Source organism: Vulpes lagopus, chromosome 5, assembly GCF_018345385.1.
Source record: "Vulpes lagopus strain Blue_001 chromosome 5, ASM1834538v1, whole genome shotgun sequence".
In the NCBI taxonomy this organism is placed as follows: Eukaryota; Metazoa; Chordata; class Mammalia; order Carnivora; family Canidae; genus Vulpes; species Vulpes lagopus.
In genome coordinates, this window is record NC_054828.1 from 120,375,673 (window position 1) to 120,401,594 (window position 25,922).

The window sequence follows — 25,922 nt, forward strand, 5'->3', positions numbered from 1 at the left end:
CGGAAGTTTAACTGTAAGGGCACATGCTTCATTCATATATGCTACCTTGAGTATGTCCTAAACATGTACACGTTTAATCAGTTTACACGGGACAGCCTAGTTTCGTCTCGGACCTGGTCCTTCTCCCTGCCAACTACCACCAGTCTACTAAACAAAAGAACTAGCCCATCATTAAGGTTTACTCAAAATCCATAAATGAACAGAAAAGACTCTTGATACTCCAAAAAGAGCATGTCCCTTCCAAACCACTTGTGAACATACTCAATGTACATACTTGACATCAACACATACAACCAAGACATTCTCCATACTGAATTAGGCAAGTTTATTAGGCTTCTAGTTTCCATGTCTAGAACATGAACATGGATTTACATGCATTGTCTCATTTTGTGGATCTTACATGCATGTAGTCTTCAGTCAGCTGGGCCTTTGATTCTACTTGTCAGTAATTTACAGTTAGCTCAATGTGAGTAGATGACAAACACAGAATGATACAGAAGCCGTAGCAATAAATCCCACCCGATACCGTTTACCTTTTTTCCAAAATCCTATCACAACTCTCTTGTAAAAAATAAATTTCAGAACAAGGCATTTAATTCACTTCACTGAGAAAAATAAAGAAGATTCTATCATTTTGGAGCAATGAATGTCCAACTATGGCTGAAAGGTACACCCTGAGAATTAAATGATTTTAACGAACCCATTGAGGTTTATAAAGCTGTGTTAACCTAACATTAGGAAGGGACACAAGATAACAGGCACGAACGTCCCCGCTCATTTTGCTGTGCAATTTTCCAAGGATGCTGTGTTATAGACATCCTCGTTGTCTTCAATGCTCGAAGCATCTGTGGAATCGGGATCGCTCACCACGATTCCGACAGAAGACAGACTGGTAATGAAGGCGTGCATCCGCTGTGCATAAATATCCCTAATGTTGAAGTAAGGTAGCTCCTGACACTTCTCTGGTGGGTCCTCGTTGCACTGGTCCACATCAATATCCTTCTGCTTCTGGTAGTACTTGGAAAACTTGTTGAAGATAATGGTGATGGGAAGGGCCACCACCAAGATGCCACAGATGATGCACGTGCTGGCGATAAGCTTCCCGGCCAAGGTGACTGGGTGGGTGTCTCCATAGCCCACAGTAGTCATGCTGATGGTGGCCCACCACCAGCAGATGGGGATGCTGGTGAGGCTGGACGTGTGCTCATCTTTCTCCACAGAGTAGATGAGCACCGAAAAGATGGAAATGCCCACAGAGAGAAAGAGAAGCAGCAGCCCGACTTCATGGTAGCTGTGTCTCAGCGTGGCCCCTAGAGACCGAAGTCCTACCGAGTGCCGGGCAAGCTTGAGAATTCGGAAAATCCTCATAAGCCTGAGGATCTGGACCACCTTGCCCATGTTCTCAATGTCCTCACTCTCCTCCTCCTTGGTGTCAACAGCCAAGGTGGCATAGAAGGGAATAACGGAGACGAAGTCAATTATGTTCAGAGGGTTCTTCCAGAATTTCTTTTGACAGGGGGCAGCAACCAGCCGAATGGCAAGCTCGCCAGTGAACCAAGCGATGCACGCGATCTCCACGCCTTCCAGCACGGGGTCATCCACCTCCCCATCCTCGTTCTGGAACTCCGACATGCTGTGGACACACATGGCCACAATGGAGGCCAGCACCACGCTCAAGGACGAGATGGCAATGAGCTTGGCAGACAGGCAGTGCGCGGGGTTTTCCATTCGAATCCAGATCTTCTTCCGGAGCTGACCAAATCGCAGCTGCTCAAACTTCTCCAGCTCCTTCTCAAACAGAGACGACTCTTCGAAGGAGGAGTCGGTGCTCACGTCGTTGCTCTTCTGGTCCCAGTCCTTCTCGTGGTTTTCCTCCTTGCGCTCCTGGTAGCGATTACTGCAGCAGGAGTCGATGAAGAGCTCGTTGATGCCCCAGTACTCGATCTCCTGGCAGAAGGAGAACACGCACAGCTCCTCCATGACGTGCAGCTTCCCCGTGTAATAAAAATTCAGGACGTATCTGAACAAGGAGGGGTTCCGATCGAAATAGTACTCCTTGTCGGCCACGCTGTAGTCATCGCACAGCTCCAGGATGGCCTCTTCCGAGTGGCAGGTGAGCAGCTTTCCCAGCCTGGTGTGCGGAAACCGCAGCAGGGTGCTTTGGTCCACGGACTGCTTAAAGCCCCCCACGTTCAGGTTGACAAGTTCCTCGTCTTGTCCGGGGCGATGGAAAAACTCACCAAACACCATGGTGGATACGGGAGGCAGGGAGCTGGACGGGAAGGGAGATGAGGCAGTTCACGCTGCACCTGGAAGGAGCACAAGACGGCATTAGCACTGTCCCACCGGGCCTCGCCAGGCTTATTTTTAATCTGCCCTTTCTGGGATGATGGGCTGCACGGAGAGCAGAGCAGGAAACGGGACAAAAAAAGAGTAAGGGATACAGCATTATGCATTCGGACTCGGAGGAAATCAACACAAAACAGGTTGTTTTTCAAAAACTGGGCTTGGGAGATCCATGGCTTTCGGAAACAGAAGATTGCCAGATCATTTTCACGAACCTGAATTCCTCTTTTTTTTTTTTTATTTTGCTAAGCATCCAAAAGTTACCAGCCGCCTCCCCACCATCCCCCCCTAAAAAAAAAGCAATGCATGGATCACTTACACAATACAAGCATCTCCAGTCTCAAGCACGAGGCTTCTGCATTTGGGAATGCTTGGTCCAGACGTGACAGGCTGGTTGCCGCCTGGCTCGTAGCTCCCCTCTCCCTGTGCCCAGGGCTCAATCATGCACCCTCACAAACAGCTCTCCCCTCTGCTCTGACCCCACCCCCAACCCACACATGACTGGGGGCTCGGCTCCTACAGCTTTCCCCCCTTCTCCCATGTGTCACTCCTTTAAGAGAAAGCCCTATCCTTATGTTTGGATGCGGACAATCAAGAGGATATAATTATCTCCCTGTCCTTAAGTCCCCTACATCTTAAAGATATAGTTACACTTAATGGGATGGTGTTTCAGGTACCTCCACAGGGAAGAAAGTGACTTGGGAAAACCTCCATAAGTTAATTGCACTATCAGGTTCCTGACACAAACGGGCTTCTCTCCCACCTGCTCCCTCTCTTCATAGACCATCCCCTACACACTCCCGATTGCTCCATAGATACCAATTCTATACTGGTCCAGCCCATACTGCCTGTTTCTAGTTGTGACACAAACTGGGATGCACCAGATCTATTTCTCAGAGAGAAAATAATAGCTTTTAACCATCACTCAACACAACGGTGCTTCCTCAGAGCAGATGGTGCAGATCAAAGAAAGGTAGGAGATTGTCAAATACTAAGCTCCTACAGGATACTATTGGATGCTTTGTAGACATGATATCATCTCATCCTTCTAACACTTTACAGAAGGTGTACAGAAAAATGGATACTCAGAGAGGTTGAGTCAAAGATCACAGGATAGGTAAATGGTAGAGTCAAGATTTAAACCCAGGCTGGATTAGCCCCAAACCCATTATATTTCCACTACAAACTCCCTCTCCCCCACTTTCTCCCAGATTATAATCCAGTAATCCAATGTGGGAAGTGCTATAACAGAAATGAGGCAAGCAGCTTTGGCATTTTTGAGAAAAGAGCATTGACCCTTGCTATTGGTTATATTTGGCTCAAATGCTAAAGGTTCAAGCAGAGTTGACCACACGAGGGGAAAGGGCATTCCCAACAGCGGGCAAGAAAGGGTGGACAGAAGCCAGACTGGGAGGAATCATGTATATCAGTCTACAGTCTGGACTTTACCTGTAGGCAAGACCACTAAATGGTCTTAATCAGTGATTGAACACCATCTTCTCTGTGACTGTGACTTAGAAAGAACTGCTGACGGCAGCGTGGGAATTTGCTGGGGCGGGGGGGTGGGGGTGGGCAAAGGCCAGGGTCAAGGAGACTGGGCTGCAACAGAACAGATGAGAGGAAGGGAGAGGCCCCAACTCATACAGCAGTGGTGTGTATAAAGAAGTGACAAAAATCAAGAAAAGTTTCTAATGTTGACTCAGCAGTACTTGGTGACTTGAAAAATAGAACAGGAAGTGGAAAGGCAAATGGAAGATGCATTTTCTACTCTGTGCAGGTGGCTGATGTGGTGACACGATCAGAGGAGACAAGAAAGTCAGGAAGAAATTTTTTGCCCCTTATGCTTATGAAAAGCCAAGGCTATCAGCGAGACAAGAGATTCCTCCTCCGAGGAACACACCAGAGGACACAGCCTCAAAGTCCAGACCTCTGTCATCCGCCCCAGGAGGAAGCCTACTGTCACAAAGCATGCATGGGCATTTGCTCTCGAGACACTAACTGAATGTGTTCCCATGAGTGTGTTCCCATGAAACCAGAGACCATAGCATAGCTTGACATACCAGTTAAAAGATTTGCTGACCTCTTCAAAATACTTGGGTTTTTTTCTGCCTCAGCTTTCTATTTTTAGCTAGATATCTTCTTTGAAGGGCCTAAATCAGAGCTCATGTCTTGGTCCAAATATTTATGGAACCTCAGATCCCTGAAAGCAGGCTTGTGCTCATGGCCAGTATAGTAGTAAACTGTTCCAAGGTGCTAGTTTTAGCTAAGCTGGCATGAAGATTTTAATGGACATTTTCTTCGGGTGGCTTATTTTTCATGTCAGCTATTCTGGAGAGCCACAGTGATAGAACACCAGTGTCTGCCTTCATGACCCACCTGCAGAAGATGGTCTCATAATCAGAGAGTGTGTCATCCATTTCCTGGGCACCCTGCAGTCACTTTTCTAAAGAACACTGTTATCACCCTTCATGTCAGTCTTCCTACTCTGTCCTCATTGCTTTTTAATCATTCTATGCTGGTGAAAGAGAGCCCACTATGAGGCCCATTCATGTCACAAAGTCTAATCAGAAAAGCAATATACATCATAAAATAAGGGGCTGCTTGTTGTGGGGCCTTCAGCAGAGAGAAAAAAGGAAAGCATCTCTGGATCAGATCGAATGCTTGAACTCAGTGTCCAAGCTGAGACTTTCCAAGGCATGGTGGCCAGAGGCTGAGGTTGGTTTCCTCGCCTGTGTCCATCCCACAGGAGCGGACAGGGGGCAGGAAAGAAGGAGTTCCACCTCTACCTTCTGTAGCTGGGTTCCCCGGCATGCAGACCATTCCTTGCCAATTATAAACATTCTTTCTGTCATTTGGCCCTCACTACCACCCTGGGATTTTGCCAATGAGGAGGCAGGATCAGACGAGATGAGTGGGCATAGTACAGCTATTAAGGGTTAGATCAGAGGTGCAAGCCCTACCGACTCTAGGGCTTTCTACAGCATGCTGCCTCACACATCCAAAGTGACATAAAGAAAGGCAGATACTGAACATGATTATTTCTGATTCCTATTTCAGACCAGCATCTATTTAACAGCCATCCATTTACTCCTATCCAGAAAACATTTACTAGATCAAAGGTATATTTATACATACCTATGTATATTTATGATTTATATGAATGACACATTTATAATTCATTTATAATATACATTTCTTTATATATGTAAGCATATACATATTTGTATGTGTATTCATAAGTACATAAATAAACTTTAAAGACATTACAGCATTTTCTATATGCATGTTCATGTGATCTGTAATCCAAAAATTGAACTGCATGCTCTATTAATGAGTCTGTGGGGAAGCAGGGGAGGGAACAGGGGCAGTGGGATGCAAGAAGGAGAACCCTTTTGGAAGAGAATGTGGAGGGGAATTTGACAAGCAAAACTGTATAGGCACTTACCCTTTGCTCCAGCAAACTCTCTTCTAGAAATCTCTCTCAAAGAGAGACAGACAAAAATTCAAAACACTTGCATAACTGGAAACAATCCAAATATCCATCAATAGAAGATTGGCCAAATAAACTAGGGTCTATCTCTATATATGCAATGGAGAGATTTCTAGGATATATTACTTAAGTAGAGGGAAAATATGCACGTATATATTCATACATATACATAAACATACGTTTACACACATACACACACGCTTACAAAGAGAAAAAGAAACAGCAGAAGGACAAATTGAAAATGAACAAACTGCTTCCCTGTATGGGAAGAGGGGGAACAGGGTAGAGGCGACAGTGTTGGAAGCTGGACTTGAGAATCGTGTAAATGTTTTACATAATTATGAAACAAAATTAAATAAAAAAGAAAGACAATCCCTAAAAATTTAACGTTGCTATCTATCAAGTGGGTCATTAACCTCAGAGAGATAAATTATTTGCAGATTTTTAAAATATAATTTTAATAATTTGTACAGCCATAGTGGTATACATCCCTAGGACAAATAAACCACAGAAATCTTAAGATAATTTTAGTATTCATATTGGTATAATTATTCTACAGCTTTTCTGCACACACACATAGGGCAAAGCAAATAAATGATTATGTTTATGTTATGAAGAACCTTCAAGGTTTTGAGTGCCAAACTAAAGAAAATATACAAATATAAAAATCAAAGAAATTAAATAAAAATCCAGTGATCCTAATTTTGAATTGGAAATAGCATTATTGGGGCACTTGGGTGGCTCAGTCAGTTGAGCCTCTGCCTTTGGCTCAGGTCATGATCTCAGGGTCCTGTAATCAAGCCCCATATTGGGCTCCCTGCTCAGCGGGGAGTCTGCTTCCCCCTCTCCCTGCTTTTGTGCTCTAGCGCTCGCTCTATCTCTCCCCCCTCCCTCTCTCTCCCCCTCTCAAATAAATGAATAGAATCTTTTTTAAAAAAGGAAGAAAGATGGGCAGCCCAGATGGCTCAGCGGTTTAGCGCCACCTTCAGCCCAGGGCCTGATCCTGGAGCCCTGGGAGGGAGTCCCACATTGGGCTCCCTGCATGGAGCCTGCTTCTCCCTCTGCCTGTGTCTCTGCCTCTCTCTCTCTCTCTCTCTCTCTCTCTCTCTCTCTGTCTCTCATGAATAAATAAAACCTTAAAAAAAGGAAGAAAGAAAATAGCATTATGAACTGATAAATTAACTTTTCCTAAAAGAAAATTTTATTTTCACTGAAAGAGCCAAAAAAAAAAGAGCCTAGAACAAAGTGAAGAGCTCTAGGGGATGCTGTGAGGCATCACTTATATCTCCCCTTTAGGACTGAGCCACTCATTCTCACACCTGATGAAAGTGTTAATAGCAAAGGGCTCTCAATTAAATCCCTCTTTGGGAATCACTCTCAGCCAAAGAGAGCTATCTTGCCCAAGGTCATACTCCTTCCTCTGGTTAGTTCATATCCAGTGACTTATGTATATGAGGGGGCTGTAAAGACTCAGTGCCTTTTCTCAAGGTAGGAACCCAGCTCCAGAATTCCCAGAGGATCAACTAAGATTTCTGATCCAGCCTTGTCACAGTTCAACTCTTCTCCTTGCCTGATCCTTCCTTCATTTCTGGCTGGTATTGGTCCCAAGGGCACCTCCTAACAAACCTACACATAAATCTCTGCCTCAGGCTATTTCCCTGGGAACCCAAATGAAGAGGCCAAGTCAAGAGCAATGAACATCTCAAGTTTGTGCAGATTGGAGCATTAAAATACAATTTCTCACTAAAAGAACAAGGGCTCCTTAGAGAAATAGCCAATCCCTGGTCTGGGGTAAGAAATACCCAAGATAAGCCTGGCCTATCATGTTATATTAGAAAACAAGGAAGCTACCAACAAGGATAGGGAAAGAATCAAAAGGACTCAGAAAAAAATTTTTTAAAAATCTCCGATGGACTGGACTATGTCAAATACGTTAAAATCTCTGAGTTCATAATAATATTTTTTTAAAGAAAGAAACAAATACATTGGTCCCCTTTGGGCGCTATTATTAGAGTATCAGCTCATTATTCTGGAGTGTGAGGAGAAAAAAAGAAAATCAAACATTTATCCTGTTTTCCTGTATGAATTATACCTTAGAAGAACCATATAGCAGTTAAAAAGGGAAATTTTTCCTTACAAAAATATTCTAATAACTCAAAAATAATAGTAACAGAAACAATTAAAATAGTACACTAGAAAATATATATTTATATTGAAAAACACAGAGTTTGAAAGTAAAAGCATGAAAATTGTAATCAAAAGAGAGCAGCATTGACTATACTGACGCCACATAAAATAAAATTTAAGACAGAAATTATTACCAGAGCCAAAGAGCATTTTATAAAAATAATCAATTGAGAAGACATAAAAATTATAAATATAGATGTACCCAGCAATTAAGTTCCAAAATTCTATCTCTATTTGTAGCTGGCACGATCATGTATACAGAAAATCCTATGGAATATGTAAAAAATATTAGAACTAATAATAACGTCATCATTGTTGCAGAATATGAAATCAATATACAAAAATCAATTGTATTCCTATATACTAGCAATGAGAAAGCCAAAATATGAAATTTAAAAAACAATTCCAGTTATAATAGCATCAAAAAGTGATTAAGAATAAATTTAACAAAAGTGGTAAAAATTTGTGCCAAAACTACAAAATACTGTTGAAAGAAATAAAAGAAGACATAAATAAATGTAAAGACACCCCCGAATAGCTGTACTCCCCAAATTAATTAGATTCAACACAATTCCTATCCAAATATTTGCTGCCTTTTTCTTTTCAGAAATTGACAAGCTGATTATAAAATTCTTATGGAAGTGCAAGAAACCTAAAATAGCCAAATAATCTTGAAAGAAAACAAAGTCAGAAGACTCATACTTCCTGATTTTAAAACCTGCTACAAAGCTACAGTAATTAAGACAGGGTAGAGTTGGCACAGGATAGACAGGTAGATCAAGAAAACAGAATTAAGAAATCCAGAAATAAGTCCATATTTACAGTCAACTGATTTTCAACAAGGATGTCAAGACAATTCAACAGGGAAAGAATAATCTTTTCAATAAATGGTATTGGGAGAATTGGATAGCCACATGCAAAAGAATAAAACTGGATGCCTACCTCACATCATATATAAAAATTAATTTATCAGTTGATCAGAAACCTAAATATAGATGCCAAAACAATAAAACACTCATAAGAAAACACAGGCATACATTTTTGTGACCTTGGATTAAAATGACTTCTCAGATATGAAACCAAAATCACAATGCAATAAAAAGAAAAATAGATAAACAGACTTCATCAAAATTAAAAAATGTTGCGCTTCAAAGGACACTATCAAGCCAAAGGACAAATAACAAGAAAATGAAAGGACAACCCCTATGATGGAAGAAAATATTTGCAAATCATTTATCTGATAATGATCTAATAATAAAAATATAAGCAATTTACTATAATGCAACCATTAGTGAGGATATGCAGAAATCAGGACCCTCCTATATTATCCGGGGTAATGTAAAATGGTACAGCCATGTTGGAAAACAGTTGAGCCCATTTCTGAAAAAGTTAAACACAGAATTTAGCATATGATCCGACAATTCCACTTCTAAGCATATTTCTGAGAGAACTGAAAACATATGTTCAAACAAAACGTACACATTACTGTTCATGGCAGCATTATTCCTATTAGCCAAAGAGGGAAAACAACCCAAGTATCCATGTCCATTAACTGAGGATATTGTTTTGTTGATCCATTCTATCCATCGAATGGATAGAATCTTATTTGGCCATAAGAAGGAATGGAACACTGAAACTACAGAAGACAGACCAAAAAACGCCACATACTGTATGATTCTGTTTATATGAAATATCTAGAATAAGCAAACCATAGAAAACAGATTAGCGGCTGCTAGGGGTTAGGAGGAAGAGAGACTAGGGTGTGACCAAATAGGTATGTGTTTCTTTTGGGGGTGATAAAAATGTTCTGGAATTAGATGGCTGTACAGCCTTATGAATATATTAAGAACCACCGGATTATGCATTTTATAAATTTTATTGTAAGTGAAGTATATCTCAATAAAACTGTTATTTTATTTAAAAAGGATCCCAGCTCATGAAGAAGGAATGAGAGAATTAAAATCTCTCTATTTTGCAAGTCATCAGGAAATAATGGACGTAGGCTGCTAAAACCCAGATAAAAAGCTGATGGGGCACTTTATCACAGCCACATCAGAATGACAATACCCCAGCCAGCTGATCAAGCCTCAAGTAACAGAAAGAAACAAGACACGACATGCCTCTTGATGGGAGTTTATATACACAATTCTGCAGAATTTCAACAACAACAAAAAATCAGGCCTGAATTTTATGGAGAGTCTAGATCTGCCATTTGAAATCAGATAGAGATTTCAGAGGAACATGTGCGATGACACAGCAAAATCCAGACGGAGGGAAAACTACAGGACAAACAGCACAGACCAGATAAGCGACGTACCAAATAGATGCAATGTGTGGGCTTTGTATGAATCCTGATTTTTAACTAGCCAAATGCTTAAAAAATATATATAAAAAACAGGGACATTTGGGTACCAAAGAGATACTTGATAAAAGAATTATTGTTCATTTTTCAATGTGCTGATGGTATTGGCATTCTGCTTTTTAAAAGAATCCTTATCTTTTGAAAATATATACTACAATTTTACAGATAAAATTCTACCACGTTTGGGATCCATTTCAAAATAACCCATGAAAGGGGGGTGACAGAGCCAGGAGGTAGGGTGTTGGGGGGCGGTGGGGGAGATGTATCTTGTTCATACAAGATATGGTCATAAATTGATCACTGTTCAGCTGGGTGATGGGTATGTGAGTTTAGTATTAGTCTCCCTATTTTTGTACATGTTAAAATTCCCCATCAAAAATGTTTCAAGAAAAATTTACTAAGCCCTTTTTCAGGCCACGCACTGTAGTAAGTGCTTTCTTATGCACTACCATCCACCCTTGGATTCCCAGCAACCCAGGCAGTACCCGGGCACTAGGAAGCGATGAGAAAGCATCACTGAATGAATGAATAATTTCTTTTAATTCTTTAACAGTCCTAAGGGGTCAATCTTATACCCCATGTTGCAAAGAGGGACACCCAACACACAGAGTTTGACCAACATTATCTAGCTTTTACGTAGCACTCTCTCCACTATTCCTCGAATATGAGTCCTTAAAGTTTTTTAAGTGGAAGGGGGCTGATCTTTGAATTTACCTCGTTTTTCATCATCCTTATTAAAGAGTGCTATAGTCTTTAGTAGGGGACTCGGTATCAGCATGCTGAGGACTCATGGGGTCTCCAATCAGGTGTGCCCAGGAATACAAAAGGCATGGGGCCACCAAGTTGAAAAATCAAATGCTATTTTCATTCTTTTTCTCAAGAAGAGCATGGCTCACCATGTCACTCTCCCCTGCCTACTATCAACCCAAATTACTCATGGCACAAACACTGTATACTGTATTTGGCCACCTTGTGCCTCTTGGTGTTTACAGGATTGAAAAGAAAAAGATGTCAAAAATCCAAGAGATTCACTGGCAGCTTAAAAGAAGAACTGCATTGATCTACTCCCCTCCGAGTGGCACCCTGTAAAAGGCTTTTCAAAGCCATTAACCTCTTACTCACCTCTTTGTAGTCCACTTCCCTCCCTTTCTGCTTTATGCTCTCCAACTCACTTAAAAAATACTCTCAGAACTGTGTCTTTTCAAGGCTGACAAATATACATGCACACGTGTGCCTGAGTGGCTCTGCTAATGCTCTTGCTTTGCTCAGAAAAGTAACAGAAGCCTAACAAATGCAAGTCGGTCTTTTGATTGGTCAGAACCACCTCTTTCCATTATTGCATAAGTGTAAATAAAAACCTAGACTCCTTCTGCCCTCCCACTTGTCCAAAATCTGCATTAATCCTTCCATCAAATTAAAAAAAAAAAAAGATACAGCATTTTTCTGAATTAAGAGTGCCACCTTTTTGGGACAATCTTCTAAGAGCTGCATTTCATCCCATTAAATTTAAAAGAAAAATCACTAATTTTTTTTAAAGATTTTATTTATTTATTCATGAGAGACACACACACACACACAGAGAAAGAGAGAGAGAGAGGCAGAGACACAGGCAGAGGGAGAAGCAGGCTCCATGCTGGGAGCCCAACTTGGGACTTGATCTGGTCTCCAGGATCACGCCCTGGGTTGAAGGCAGGTGCTAAGCCATTGAGCCACCCGGGCTGCCCCTAATGTTTTTTTAAAAGGGTAAGTCACGTTAAATTTTATTTCTACCCATGGCACGTGAGAATATTCTAAACAAAACCAAGCAGATGTTGGGGTACGTGGGTGGCTCAGCCGGTCAAGCGTCTGCCTTCAGCTCAGGTCATGGTCCTGTGTTCCTGAGATCCAACTCTGCATGGGGCTCCCTGCTTAGTGGGGAACCTGCTTCTCCCTCTCCCTCTCTCTCTGCTCCTCCTTCTGCTTGTGCTCACTCGTACTCTCTCCCTGTGTCAAATAATAAATAAATAAAATCTTAAAAAACAACAACAACAAGCACATGTAAACAGAATTAGATATCTAAAGTCAACCCACACCCATGGACAGAGGTGTTCCCACCAGGCACCTTCTCCCCATGCACTGGTGTGGGTAACGTGTAAGGAAAAGAAAACCTTAATGACAGGCCAGAGAAGAGCAGAGAGCATGGCGAAATGTCACTGGCATGGCACAGCCCACTCTGTGTGGACTTAGACACAGAGATGCTGGTGTTCCCTGGTTCAGGCCTTCCTGCATCAATGTTGTTAGAGCAGCTAAAATAGTGCAATTCCAGGAAATGAAGGTCTGCTTATGAGACATCTAAAAGGTCACACCCAGAGCCAGCATATAGAATACATGAAACTGGGCAGCCCGGGTGGCTCAGCGGTTTAGCGCCGCCTTTGGCCCAGGTTGTGATTCTGGGGACCCGGGATCGAGTCCCGCATCAGGCTCCCTGCATGAAGCCTGCTTCTCCCTCTGCCTCTGTCTCTGCCTCTCCCTCTCTCTCTCGCTATGTCTCTCATGAATAAATAAATAAAATCTTTAAAAATATATATTTAAAAAAAAATGAAAAGAATACCTGAAACTTCCAAGAGCCTTCTGGAAAAGAGGCAGCTCTCCTCACCTGGAACAGTATTATGATAGTAGTCATTCCCTATTTAGTGTGGCTGCTCCTCCCTAGAAACTCCAGGGATCCTGTCATTTATACAGCTCATCTCCAAACAGAGGCCACTTGGAAGGCTAAGTGACTTGGTGAGGCAAGTGGCCAGAAATCTGCCCTATTTGTAAAAAGCAAAACATCACAGATGGAGGATTTCCAACCTGAAACAGGAAAAATGTGGATAGACCACAAGAGGGGAGCCTTAACTCTCCTGGAGGTACCCTATCAGGAGTCACGTTATATGGAGGAACCCACAAACACATGCTCACGCTGGTGTCCAGGGGAGGGAGTTTTGGACAAACCCGCTTCTTCACCCCTCTCACCTTCTCCCAACAGTCCCCAGTACACAATTATTTTAGCACCCACCACCAGATATTATAATGTTTTTACAGTTCTCCTTAACCCCTGACCCCCCAGGTCTGACTACTGCTGTCCTTTATACCCTCACCTGTTCGATGGAAGGAATCGTGTATTTCCACCTCTACAGTCTCAGCCCCATATGCTAATTTCTGCCATAATCTAGTGAAAGATAGTCACTTTTGTCCAGAAGAATTAAAAGGCTATCACTATTTTTGTCAAAAAGCTAGCAGAATGATCTGGACCCAACAAAGTGAAATGAAATGCTTCCAGCGGCGAAACAAGGAAGTTAAACAAATGAAGTGGGTTGGTTGGGACTGTGGTGAACTATCCAGAGGCAGAGGCCACTCAGTACCAGAGTCCTTTGCGGGAACCGAGAGCCAGTACACACGTATCTCACCTTGAAATCCTGATTTTTATGTGGGATATCTCAAGTTTAATTAGAATTGATCTGGGACGTGCAGGTCGCTCAGTCAATTAAGTGTCTGCCTTCAGCTCAGGTCATGATCCCAGGGCTCAGGGATCAGAGCTCTGCATCAAGGCTCCCTGCTCAGCGGCCAGTCTGCTTGCTTCTCCCTCCGCCGCTCCCCCTGCTTGTGCTCTCTTCTCTAACTCACTTTCTCTCTCTTAAATAAATAAAATCTTTTTAAAAATTTTTAAAATCAAAAAAAAAATTAGAATTGATCCAACACGTGTTCAACATTATGTGGCCCAGACAAAATGTGTCTCCAGGCCAGGTACTTCCAAGAAGCCCACAATCTGTGACCTGAGCCAGACTTACCCACCTGGCTCCACGGCCCATTTTAAGCCAGACTGACTTAAATGGACACGAACAAAATCATATCACAATTAACAGTAGTTGTTATTTCCTCAAGTTGGAGCCATAAATGTCAGAAGGGGAGGTGGGCAATGTGGACCACCGAGTCTTCCATAGCAGGCTTGGCGCATCCCCCAAAAGAATCCAACCTAATCCTTCCAGGCTGGCTTTCTCACCTTCTTCCTTACTCGTCTGCCCCAACGGCCAGTGAATTTTAGTCAGAATAGTCTCTCTGGTGGGTGACCTTCATTTCTGTCACTATACTGTAAAGCTCATTCTCCCTTCCGATTAATAATGGTGCCAGAGGAAAGGTGAGTGGCAGCTCTTACCCTTGTGGTGTCGATGTCACACTCCCTGCCCTCATCCTGTCCAGTAGAATGTCCATCATCATCCAAGAAGCTCCGCCCTTTTTCCCTCACGGATATGTGTGGTGCACATAGGCATTTGGTGGCCAGAAAGAAGAGAAGAATCCTGTTTTCTGGTTGTATCAGCCAAAGCAATCACTGGGAAATCCACTCTCACCTGCAGAGAAAGCCATAGGTCAAGTTTTAGCTCCAAGGAAGAAACACATCTAAGACATTCTAACACAGACTCAGTGATCTGGGCATTTTGCTGATTAGACCCATATCTTAGAGCCCCATCTCATCTCAGGGAGGGTGTGTTCCTCTCTCCCCGTGGAACCATCACTCTCACTGGACACATGGATGGATAGGGAGCTCCAAGACCTGACTTGCAATTGCTCTCAGGCTTAAGGACTCTTAAGTCATGACCACAGTGGACACTTGGAACATCTCCACTGACCCCAAAGCCAACAAAGCATGCAAAGATAAAATAAGGCACTGGAATTAGGACTACAGTCATTCACTTTCCACATAGTTTCTCCTAGGAGTATTATTTTTCCCAGCTAATTCATCAAGGATATACTTATAAACCTCTAAATGAATACATTTTAATCCATTTCAGAGACCAAGTTCTGAGCGTGACTGCCCTAATAGAATTAACACTGCTGCTCTAATTTGAAATCAATAGGTTTCAAAGGCTGGCCAAATTTGATTTTGCCTTATTTGTCCATTGTTGTATTTCACAGATCAGAAATGACTACATAAGCCAGCTCAGAGTCCTTTGGTGAAACAGGTGTGTGTCCATGGATGTGTGTGTAGTGTGTATGGGGGAGTGGAGGGGTGGGCGGGATTAAGTTTGTACCAGAACACAAGGACAAAATTACATTTCTCTGTCTGAATAAATTAAGGGGGAAAAAAGTTTCCAGTTCCCAACAAGGTAAGCCTTGCCTCATGTCAATCCCTTCCCATAGATTTATACTAGTATCTAAGCATCTCTCCATTGATTTTCATGTTTTCCAATCAATGCTAGATCCTAAAGGGGGCCAAGGGTGGTTGGGGAGGAAGAAGAAAAGATTGATTCCAAGCTTCAGTAGGAAAATGTAGGAAATGCCTCCAGCTATGTCAGTCATTAAGCAAACATTCATTATCACTAAAGATATGCCTGGAACTATCCTAGCAAACAAGATGCCACACCTGCCCCCTCCTCCCCACTCCAGGAGCTCCCAGGCCCAGCACCAAGTGAAATAAAAAGGAATGGTATCCTACCAACATCAAGGGGATGCGATAGAGAGGGAGTAAAGCAGGAACAGGAACACACTGGTCCCAACAATGGCCAGGGTAACCCTTCAGTGCATTTTCACCACTAATAATGATAACAATGAAAGATTCAGAAAAAAAAAAAATGCAGCTCTACGCAAAGTAAATTTCTGAGATGGGACTCTGAGCAGAAGAGGTAGAGAAATCTCAACAAGGATAAATAAAATCAATTCAGGAACTAAAATCCTCCTCCTTCTCCTCCTCCTCCATAAGCTCCCAGCAACACATCATTGGGTCAGTCTCAAATATTTTTGTTCCACTGAAACGCAGAAATGCTGCTGTGCCTTTTTTTAAAGGGTACAGCACACACGTATAGTCTTCCTTTGCCCATCAAATACCTTTCCAAATGTAGCACATTTTAAGGGAAGGTAAGATTAATCTGGCTGGGAGATAATTAATTAACTGCAAACAGCTTTGATACGACTATATTAATTACTGAAGAAAAAAATTAACGAAGTACTTAGGCTATTTGGCACTTCTAAGAAACCCTAAGCATTGTTGGGCACTGGCTCATCACAGAAGGGCTGGCCCAGGGACAGGCTGTGAGGTGAGCCAAGTGTATTTTTTTTTTACACAAACTGGTACCTAGTGGGCCTCCATCAATGTCTGATAAATTAATAACATACCTGGCTGCCCTTCCTCTCCGCCGCCCCCCCCCAAACTCAGAATGCCAATGTTCCACCTCATTTTCCATCCCTATGACTCCTGTCCAAAAAAAACCCTAGATTTTTGGAAAAGATATAATACCAGTCAATACTTCTCGTTGTGAATTTATGTCAATTCACACCCCTCCTAGGGCATTCACATTCTAAAGGTAACCTTTCTACATAAATGACACCAGCATTTTCTGAGTCCCTACAATATGTCAGGAACCTTCCAGGAGTTTCACACACCTCGTCTCTATTCTCAACCACTGAAAGTGTGAACTGTTGTGATCCCCATTTTATGAGTGGGACATAAAGCTCAGGGAAGCTATTTGTCCAAAGTCCCAAAACTGATGGGTGCCAGAGCCAGGATTCAAACTGGGGCAAGTCTGCCTGATTTCACTCAGCACAGAAAATCAACTTTGATCCATTAATTACTGAAGAAATAAAATCAGTTGTTGGGGAAAGTTAAGGATTTTCCCAAACCAGCAAGGCTTTGGGAAAGAAAAATGTATACATCCAACGCAGTCTCCCCTTCCTGCTTTACAATCCCACCAAATGGTTCCATGATCTATGTTCCTACCACCCCTATCAGTGTGTAACTGTTCCAAAGAAGACAGTATTGTTTGCAATTTAGCACCTAAGCAGGTTTCTGACTTTGCTGGTGATTCAGCACATCAGGTTCACTTAGCCTCTGTAGAATCCTCTTCATGATAAAAGGGGGGCCCCTCTGCGGCATCCTTCCGGTAGGCCCTCTAGCGTGGCTATACTTCCTGGTGGGTTGCCTATAGTATTCAAAAATGTACAAAATGACTTGCTCCATTATTGAGAGGGAAAAGGTGGAGATTAAGTGGCATATTGGCCTCTTTCATCATCCAGAGAGCTGACATCCAATCTTGGCACAGAATGAGGAAAATCAAAAGGACAAGCAGACAGTATACAGCGGTAATAATAACTCCCTATGCCTGTCTCCCAGGACTCAGAATCACAGGATTAAGGTTGCTCTCCAAAAATTAAACTATAAAATCAGTGTCTGAGAGATCAAAGCAGACACTCTGAGTGACACTGCTGCATAATAGGTCTATGTCTTATGCACTTGCACAGAATCCTGAGTGCACCTGTTACTGCCCTGCTCACTTTCTTCTGAAATATTGTCACCTTCATCTATCCACTAGACTGGGCAGCCTCCAGTTAGGGACAGTGTTATAATGTCAGTCTTCATATTCATTATCCCTGTTACACAATGGTGCTTGACACATTTTTATTGAACCAATTCCTCTCCCCCAAGGCAACGAGACTAAAGAGTAAATTAACTAAAAAGAATCAATATGGATAATGAAAGGCAGTTGGTCAAAGGGAAGCAGAGGAGGAAAGTGTAAAAGATCAAGGTAGGTTGCCAAGACCCAGCCCAGAACTTTGCAAAAGGCATCTCATCCTGAAAATGTAGCACCTCCCAGCCCTGATGGGTATATCTTGAGTGGCTTGTTAAGGGTCTAGACCCAGAGTTTCAGGTATCATTAAATACCCAAAAACCTCTCCTTGTTCTGATTCCAGACTCTCTGAGGCATCTCCTGGCAATTTTAGTTCCCAGGCATCTCGCCAACGGGGAGCATATGAGCTGCCAACACGAGTGTCCACTCTGTCCACTAGTTATATTTATAAGTGGAATGTAATAAAGCAGGAAGAGGTTTATTTATTGAGTTTTCTGTGAGTTTCTATGAGTCAATTTGCTAGAGTTTGATCAACTCTGGGACACCTGAAAGTGAGTTTCTGAAGTTGCCAGGCTGCGAGAGAGCCTGACCCTGACCTGTGATAGAGTTACCAGGTAAGTGACACCTTTAAGCACCACCCTGACAGCCAGCCAGGTTCCCTGGAGACATCCTAACCTGGCCAACTTCTACAGGAGAGTTTCCTCAGCCTTTGCACTGTTGACATTTTGAGGCCAGGTAATCCTCTTGTGGAGGGCTGTCTGATGCACTGCAGGATGGTTAGCAACATCCCTGGCCTCAACCCACTAGGCGCCAGGAACACATCTCCCCTCTATCCCCTAAGGTCATGACAACCAAAATTACCAAATGTCCCCCAGAAAGTAAAACCATCCCCAGTTGTGAACCACTGCTCTGAAGTAGAGTAAAAAGACCTCAGATACCCATTTGGAGGATGGGAGATTGTACTAATACTCTGTCTGCTGACAGGAGCCGGGGATATTCCCCTGGACACTTGTTCTAGAATTCAGTCATGGCATTTCTGGTGTCAGACAAGCGAAACTTTGCAAGTGAGGAAAGATAAAGGAAGGTTAAGCTTTTGTTGAAACTCAAAGCATGCATCAGGCAATTTGAGTCTAGAGTAAAGGTTACTGATTTTCTTGGAGAATCTATCTGATATTTGCTAACATTTTTGGTGCCAGAATGACTCACCGTGCAATGCACTAATATAGTCTGAAAGATGTCTTACTATACTTCTCTGCATGTAGGGGTCCTCCTGCTGACCATACCTGCCCCTGAACAAGCTCCAATCTTGTGAAAACTCACTGATGTCCCAGGAAAAATGCAAATATATGTCAGTTTTGTAGTCTTGCCATTCTTTATCAATCACAGACTAATTTTCAATAAAATCCAAGAGTAATGAAATAATAGGAATAATAACAAAAGGTGAAATTTGACCCTACTTCTATCTTGATTAACTAATGAGAGTGGTAGTCTGGGGTTTTGCCTAAATAAAATTAAAATCTCACATTCAGGCTGCCATAATTAGATTTAGTGTACCAGAAAGACTGTACTTAAATTTAAATCCCATAATCCAAAGCAATCAGAATAATACAACACCTCCCAGTTGACTCAGACAGTAGATTTCTAAGAATATCCCTGAATTGCTTCCTTTTTCCAGATTATCAAAATTTTGAGACATCCATTAATATGTGAAATCCTTGAATTAATAATGATTTTTTTAAAATTTTGCTCTGTCCACAGAAGAAAATGAAAACTTCTCAGGGTCTAATATATTCAGGGATTAAAAATAAATTTATAGAAGTTCTGGTCTTCGGGGAAGAAACCAGTGAGCACCTCCCAAAGCAAAGCCCCTAAATTATATTTCAAAAGTTAATATAAATTATATTTCTCTTGGCCATCCAGAATGAATAAATGTAATACCATCTCCAGAAATCCCTAAGGCTTGATTTCTCGGGTAACTAAACACCACTTTCCTTTCCTTGGGTTCTGTGTTCCTAGACAACCCTCCCTGGGGAACAGAGGGAGACAGCAGGCTGCTGCTGAGTCACTGAGTCACCTCCAAAGGCAATCTTCAGAGAGGAAAGTGAAGAAGAGCCCCGAGAAAGCGAAACACCGCAGCCACTGACCTCAGCACAGTCATCCCCAGGTGCTGATGGGGGTCCCAAAGATGGGAGTGCCCCATAGGGCTGTCACTGTTCCACCAGCCCCAGAAAGGAACTGCCCTAGTTCCCTCCCCCTTGCAGGAACCCCCTGCAGTAGATCTGGCTGGAAGCAGGGGCTCAGGCTACAGCTAGCAAACAGACAGGAAACCAGCCCACCGAGGGGCTATAGATCCTGTGTCATCTGGCCCGTGGCTGATGCATCAAGCATCTGCACTAACCCCATGATGAAAAGAGTACCTGAAAGCAAGCAGTTTTATGGAACAGAGGAGAAAAAACATATCATGCCATGGTAACAGAGATGGAAACAGGCAAAGGGAAACCTTCTGGAAGATACTGTAGAGATGTGTATTACAAAATCATGGTTTCACACTTGAGAATGTATCCCGAGGGGATGAATTAGACAAGTGTGCAAGGATGGGTATCCAAGGATGTTCACCGCATCAGTAGTTATATAAAAAGTCAAAGGCAATCTAAATGTCCATCAGTGGGGAAATATGTCAGGAGGTAGGCATCTAATGGGATATTCTGTGGTCATTAAAAACTGAAATACTCATAGTAAGAACTATAGTAAGAGCTCCCGTATCCTGAATCAGATGTTTCAATACCCCTGGGCATTTGCATATCTGAACGCACCTAACCCTCCCAGCACTCGAACAAGTAGTATTTTTACTGGATTCACTGTACAGATGGAGGAATTAGTAAACAGAGAAATTAACTAGCTCTCCAGGGTCAACAGCTATTAAGTGGTGGTCTCAGAGTTGGAATTTAAACAATAAAGCTCTAAAGCCATTCTCTTAACCACAACGCTCTACGACCTAGAGATTCATGAAAAGATCATCACGATATGCTAAGTGAAAAGAGAAAATAATTATAGTACAATATACGGCCTGATCTGATCTTTATTAAAAAGGTCTAACTTTACAAAGTGGGGGGGAAAAATCTCTAAGGATATGCTACAATGTTAAATGCATTCTCTCGGGCTGCTGGAATTTGGGGTGGTTTTTGCTTCCTGCTCTGTGCCTCTCAACATTGTGTGACTTTCTTTGCAAGGATTCCAAAACACGTCTGGAATAGTCTTTTATTTTTTGGAAAAAAATAAAAGATCAAAAGTAGCCTTGGTCAGTACCCATGGAGGGGAAGGGGGAGCAGGATAGATGCTAAGGTGATCTCACCCTACAGATTTGGGTGAGATGGGATCCTCCACCGACGGGACGGGCTCCTTTGTCATCTGCAGAATCATAAGCTTCTGTGGCTCATTCATGGCTGCTCTGTGGCAGGCACTGTCCTGGGAACTATGGCAAAGAAAAGATAACATGGCTCCTGCCCTCAATGCTTACAGGTACTTAGAAGGGTCATGGGAAGGCATGTAGGTAAATAAATAACGGCAGTACAAGCAGAAGATGTCAGATACCCTGAGGAGAGGTACCAAGACGTGCCATGGAAGTTCAGAGGAGGTAAGGGGTCCCTCCGGGATTGGGAAGGATGGACAACTATAGGAACAGGTGGGATTTGAGCTGAGGCTGGAGGGCCAGGTCAGACATGAACAAGGAAAGAAGACAGGTAAGAGTGAGAAGGTGGTTCTGCAAGAAGAGGAAGGAACACATGCAAAGCCCTGCAGACTAGAAAGCTGGTGGTATGTACAGAGAGCAGAAAATAGTTGAGTCTGGCTAATGGAGCCCTATGACCTCCAGGTGTTCATGTAGAGTATAAAGAACTCTCTACATCTGTACTATCCACACCTTTGTGAGCCAGGAATATAACCAAGGTGAGTCAGTGATAGCTTTACGAAAGATCGGATTGCAGGTGGCCCAGCAGAGAATCTGCTGAAACGGGAACCATAATTCAGGTCTCTGGAACTACGTAGCTACAAGGAACCAGTCAGAGAGACTTAAAAAAAAAAAAAAAAAAAACAACTCTCAGAGTTATCGCTGTTTCTAGAACATCTAGAAAACTAGAGGCTGATGTTGGGTACAGCAAACCCACAAGGAATGGCAGTGACCTACGACAATGGCAAGACCAGAAACATGGGCAACATCTATCACATGAATTTACCCCACTTCTCTCTTGCACTTCCACCTAACCAGCCAGAGCAGGAAAGCAGTGGTCAGTAGAGAGAACTCAGGAGGTCCTTAAATTTAAATGCGGGGTGGGGGGAAAAATCTTGATTTTCACTAATCTCTAACTGAAATTCAGTAATTCCTCCCAGTAAAAATGCGAGCAGTGCCCCAGGGCAGTAAGAGCAGTACCACTGACTTCAGTCCATTAGAAGTTCCAGATAATTTTATATTATAGCACAGTTGTTCTAGGTCTCAGAAAATAATCACAGAAGTTCACTGTTTCTTTAAAATCATAGTAGTTACAGACTTACTGCTAGATCACCCTTCAGGAGCTGATAAAGAAGTACATATATCACTAAATCATACGTAGGTTTAAATATTTTGAGATATACATATTTCCATATACTTGGATTTCTTTATATTCTGTGGCTCTTGTTACTTGTATTTAAAAATGCTATTCTAAAAAGTGGTTCATAGGCTCCCCCAGACTGCCAAAGGGGTCCATGGCACAAAAAAATTAAGAATCCATTAGCTAGGTCATAGGGTAGCTCTATTTTTAACTTCTTAAGGAAACTTCACTTCCATAGTGGCTGTGAAGGTTGCTTGAGAAGTTAAAAATAGAGGCACCCTAAGACCCCGTTATTGCACTACTGGGTATTTACCCCAAAGATACTGACGTAGTGGAATGCTGGGACACCTGCACCCCAATGTTCACGGCAGCAATGTCCACAACAGCCAAACTGAGGAATAAGCCACGATGTCCTTTGACAGATGGACAGATAAAGAAGATGTGGTCTACATATACAATGGAATATTACTCAGCCACCAGAAAGGATGAAATACCCACCATTTGCTTCAACATGGATGGAATTAGAGGATATTATGCTGAGTGAAATAAGTCAATCGGAGAAAGACAATGATCATATGGTCTCACTCATATGTGGAATATAAGAAATAGTGAAAGGGACTAGAAGGGAAAGGAGGGGAACTGAGTGGGAAAAATTAGAGAGGAAGATATACCATGAGAGACTCCTAACTCTGGAAACAAAGGGTTGTGGAAGGGGAGGTGGGTGGGAGGATGGGGTAACTGGGTGACAGGCACTGAGGAAGGCATTTGATGGGATGAGCATTGGGTGTTATACTATATGTTACAAATTGAATTTAAATTTTAAAAAAATGTAATAACAAACAAAAAGAATCCATTAGCTAGAGATCCTATTAAAATGTAAGTCACATCATGTCACTCCTATGTTCAACTCTTCAGTGGCTTCCATCTTACTCAAGGCAAAAGCTCCCCTCCTCCCATTCCACTTATCTGATTTCATCTCCTTCTCCTTTCTTTCATTCCCATCTGGCATAGTGTTATCCATGCTATTTCTTAATCATTCCTGCCTCAGGGCCTTTGCACTGGCTAATCTCTGTGCCTGAAATACTCTATCCATAGGAGACTGTATGGCTTGCTTCCTTGCTCTCTGCAGGCCTGGACTCAAAAGATATCTTCCAAATGAGGCTCTTCCTGGTTACCTTATCCAAAATATCCCCCACTCCCTGCTTTATTTTTTCTCCTTAGCATTTATCACTCCCCAAAATATACTTACAGACATGTACTTTATTTCTTTATCATATTTATTATTTATTTCCTCACTCAGATATGAGCTCCATGAAATTAGGAATTTTTATCTGCCTGAAACACCACCATATCCCAAGTGCCTACAACCTCGTCTGACACACAGTAGGTTCAAAATTATTTGTTGAATTCATTACGTAACATTTGTCATATAGCTTGGCTGCTGGCTGCTTCCACTCCATGTCGAATTTTTTTTTTTAAGATTTTATTTATTTATTCATGAAAGACACAGAGAGAGAGACAGAGACACAGGCAGAGGGAGATGCAGGCTCCATGCAGGGAGCCTGATTTGGAACTTGATCCCAAGTCTCCAGGATCACACCCTGGGCTGAAGGTGGCGCTAAACCCCTGAGCCACCCGGGGGCTGCCCTCCATGTCAAATTTTAAAGTCTCCCCTTCCCATTGTATTCCTGGGAGAAAAGAAAAATCACGGCAAACGTACTTGTAAAATTGTGGCCACCAGAGAAGAAAGGTAGTTTAGTCATCAGCTACTGCAGAGAGAGATGCATTTTTTTCCTTAATAAAAAGAATTTTCATCAAAGATAAGATAGATGAGTTCTCTCTCTCTCACACACACACACACACACACACACACACACACACACACACACACAATATATATTATTGGATCAACAAATACAAAAAAGCAAATGGGAAAATTGGTATGTCATGTACATCCAGTTAAAGGCCCACTAACCCAGCTTGAGACAGAAGTGATGCCAGTTGATAAGATCATCACACAGATTCCACCTGGCAAACAGTAAAAGAAACGGACAGTAAACAATCACATGAGTAAATAAATGCAGGTAATAAGTCACCACACAGGCACGGCTCAACCTAACCTGCTTTTGTGAAAATACACAATTGCCTGTTTTAAGGCACTGTTGCTCAAACTAGCAAAAATGCACTTAACATTGGGAAGATCTGAACTTGGCAGGGCTGCCTTCATACACATACAAGGAGCCTCATTCCGTTCTGTACCCTGGAGCACTCTGTTTTAATAAAAACAACCTAAGTAAGACTGGATTCCTCATTGCTATAAAACATGAGTTGAGGACAAAGAAAGTACTCTTTCATATCACATACATCCTTATATAGAAATGATCAAGTCATTCACACATTAAAAAGTAACAAAACAAACTCTCCCAACCCCAACTGCTCTTTGCAACACAGCTTCTTAAAATCATTTTTTACACTCCCCCTTCCTTCTTCTTGTGCAACTCTTGCCCTAACACTCTACTAAGTGTTTTCACTAAGCACACCTCTCATCCGTGCGTGACTTACCAGCCCAAGGATTTGTCACTGCCCAGCCCCCAACCCCTGGGGGTCACTGATGCCACCCATCTGACTACTCACTCTTGGTTTCCGGTGAAACTCTGCTTCGTGTTCTGATACCTTAAATCTGGGATCACAAAATATCCAGAGGCCATGCAGAGGCCCAAAATGAATAAAAGAGGAAATCTGGCTGCTGTGACAAGCTGGAGAGCACCGGCCCTGCCAAAAGGGGACTTCTGTCCCTTATCTGTGCACATCAAGTGGTTGCATTGCCCAACTTCTCAAGAACACCCACAAATCTTATTTTTATGTGCACTTTTTCCCAATTTTCTAAATGTTGGCAATTATTGGTTTTAATATTTTACTACTGTGAGCCAAATCAAACAAATCTGTAGCCTGGGTATAATCTTCAGGCCTCAAATGTGTGTGGATGTAACCCCATGGATTTCTCCTGTCCCTCCGCTCCTCTATCCGGGAATTTCATTGAACTCTAGAGCCTGGATATGTATCTCCTGCCCGGATTGCCTCCCTCCATTTCAGACTCCTATAACTGCCTACTGGACATGTCCATTTGAATGTCCCAGTGGGACCTTAAAATAAATGTGTCCACACTTTCCCTTCATCCTCTATTCCCAAACATTTCTCAAATTCCTTTCCTTTCCTTATCCTTCCTGCCTCTGCTTTAATTCAGACACTCTGTATTTTACCATGATTATAATCCACTTCTAATCGTCTTCCCTGCCCTGGATCTAACCCATCCCCTACCTTCAGAGTCATTCCCCATGCCATATTCAAGCACCTTCTAAAATGTGCAAGCTTCAAGTCCCCTGATAGCTAGCTAGCTCCCTTGCCCTTCAGAATGAACTCTGGACCCAGACTGCTTGAGTCTGAAACCCAGCTTCACCACCCACTAGCTGTGTGACCTTGGTCAATTACTTGAGTTCTCTGAGCCTTGGGGGTTTTTGTTTGTTTTCATTATAAACTTTTTAGTGATTTATTTTATTTAAATTCAATTAGCCAATATATAGTACATCATTAGT

At 42.4% G+C, this 25,922-nt stretch overlaps 1 protein-coding gene across 6 annotated transcripts in view; it reads right to left on the reverse strand.

Annotated features, from left to right (window-relative positions):
* Positions 1 to 310: 310 nt before the first annotated feature.
* Positions 311 to 25,922, reverse strand: part of KCNS3 (potassium voltage-gated channel modifier subfamily S member 3) — a 41,526-nt gene continuing 15,914 nt past the window's right edge. For 5 of the 6 annotated variants that reach the window (XM_041757221.1, XM_041757219.1, XM_041757222.1 and 2 more), the window contains exons 2-3: positions 14,560 to 14,752; positions 311 to 2,309 (exon numbers count right to left, since the gene is read on the reverse strand). In XM_041757221.1, the coding sequence (XP_041613155.1) occupies positions 775 to 2,250 (1,476 nt within the window). In that variant the 5' untranslated portion in view covers positions 2,251 to 2,309; positions 14,560 to 14,752 and the 3' untranslated portion in view covers positions 311 to 774. Of the gene's footprint in view, positions 2,310 to 14,559; positions 14,753 to 21,095; positions 21,216 to 25,922 lie in introns of all 6 variants that reach the window. The other variant, XM_041757223.1, reaches the window with a different exon arrangement.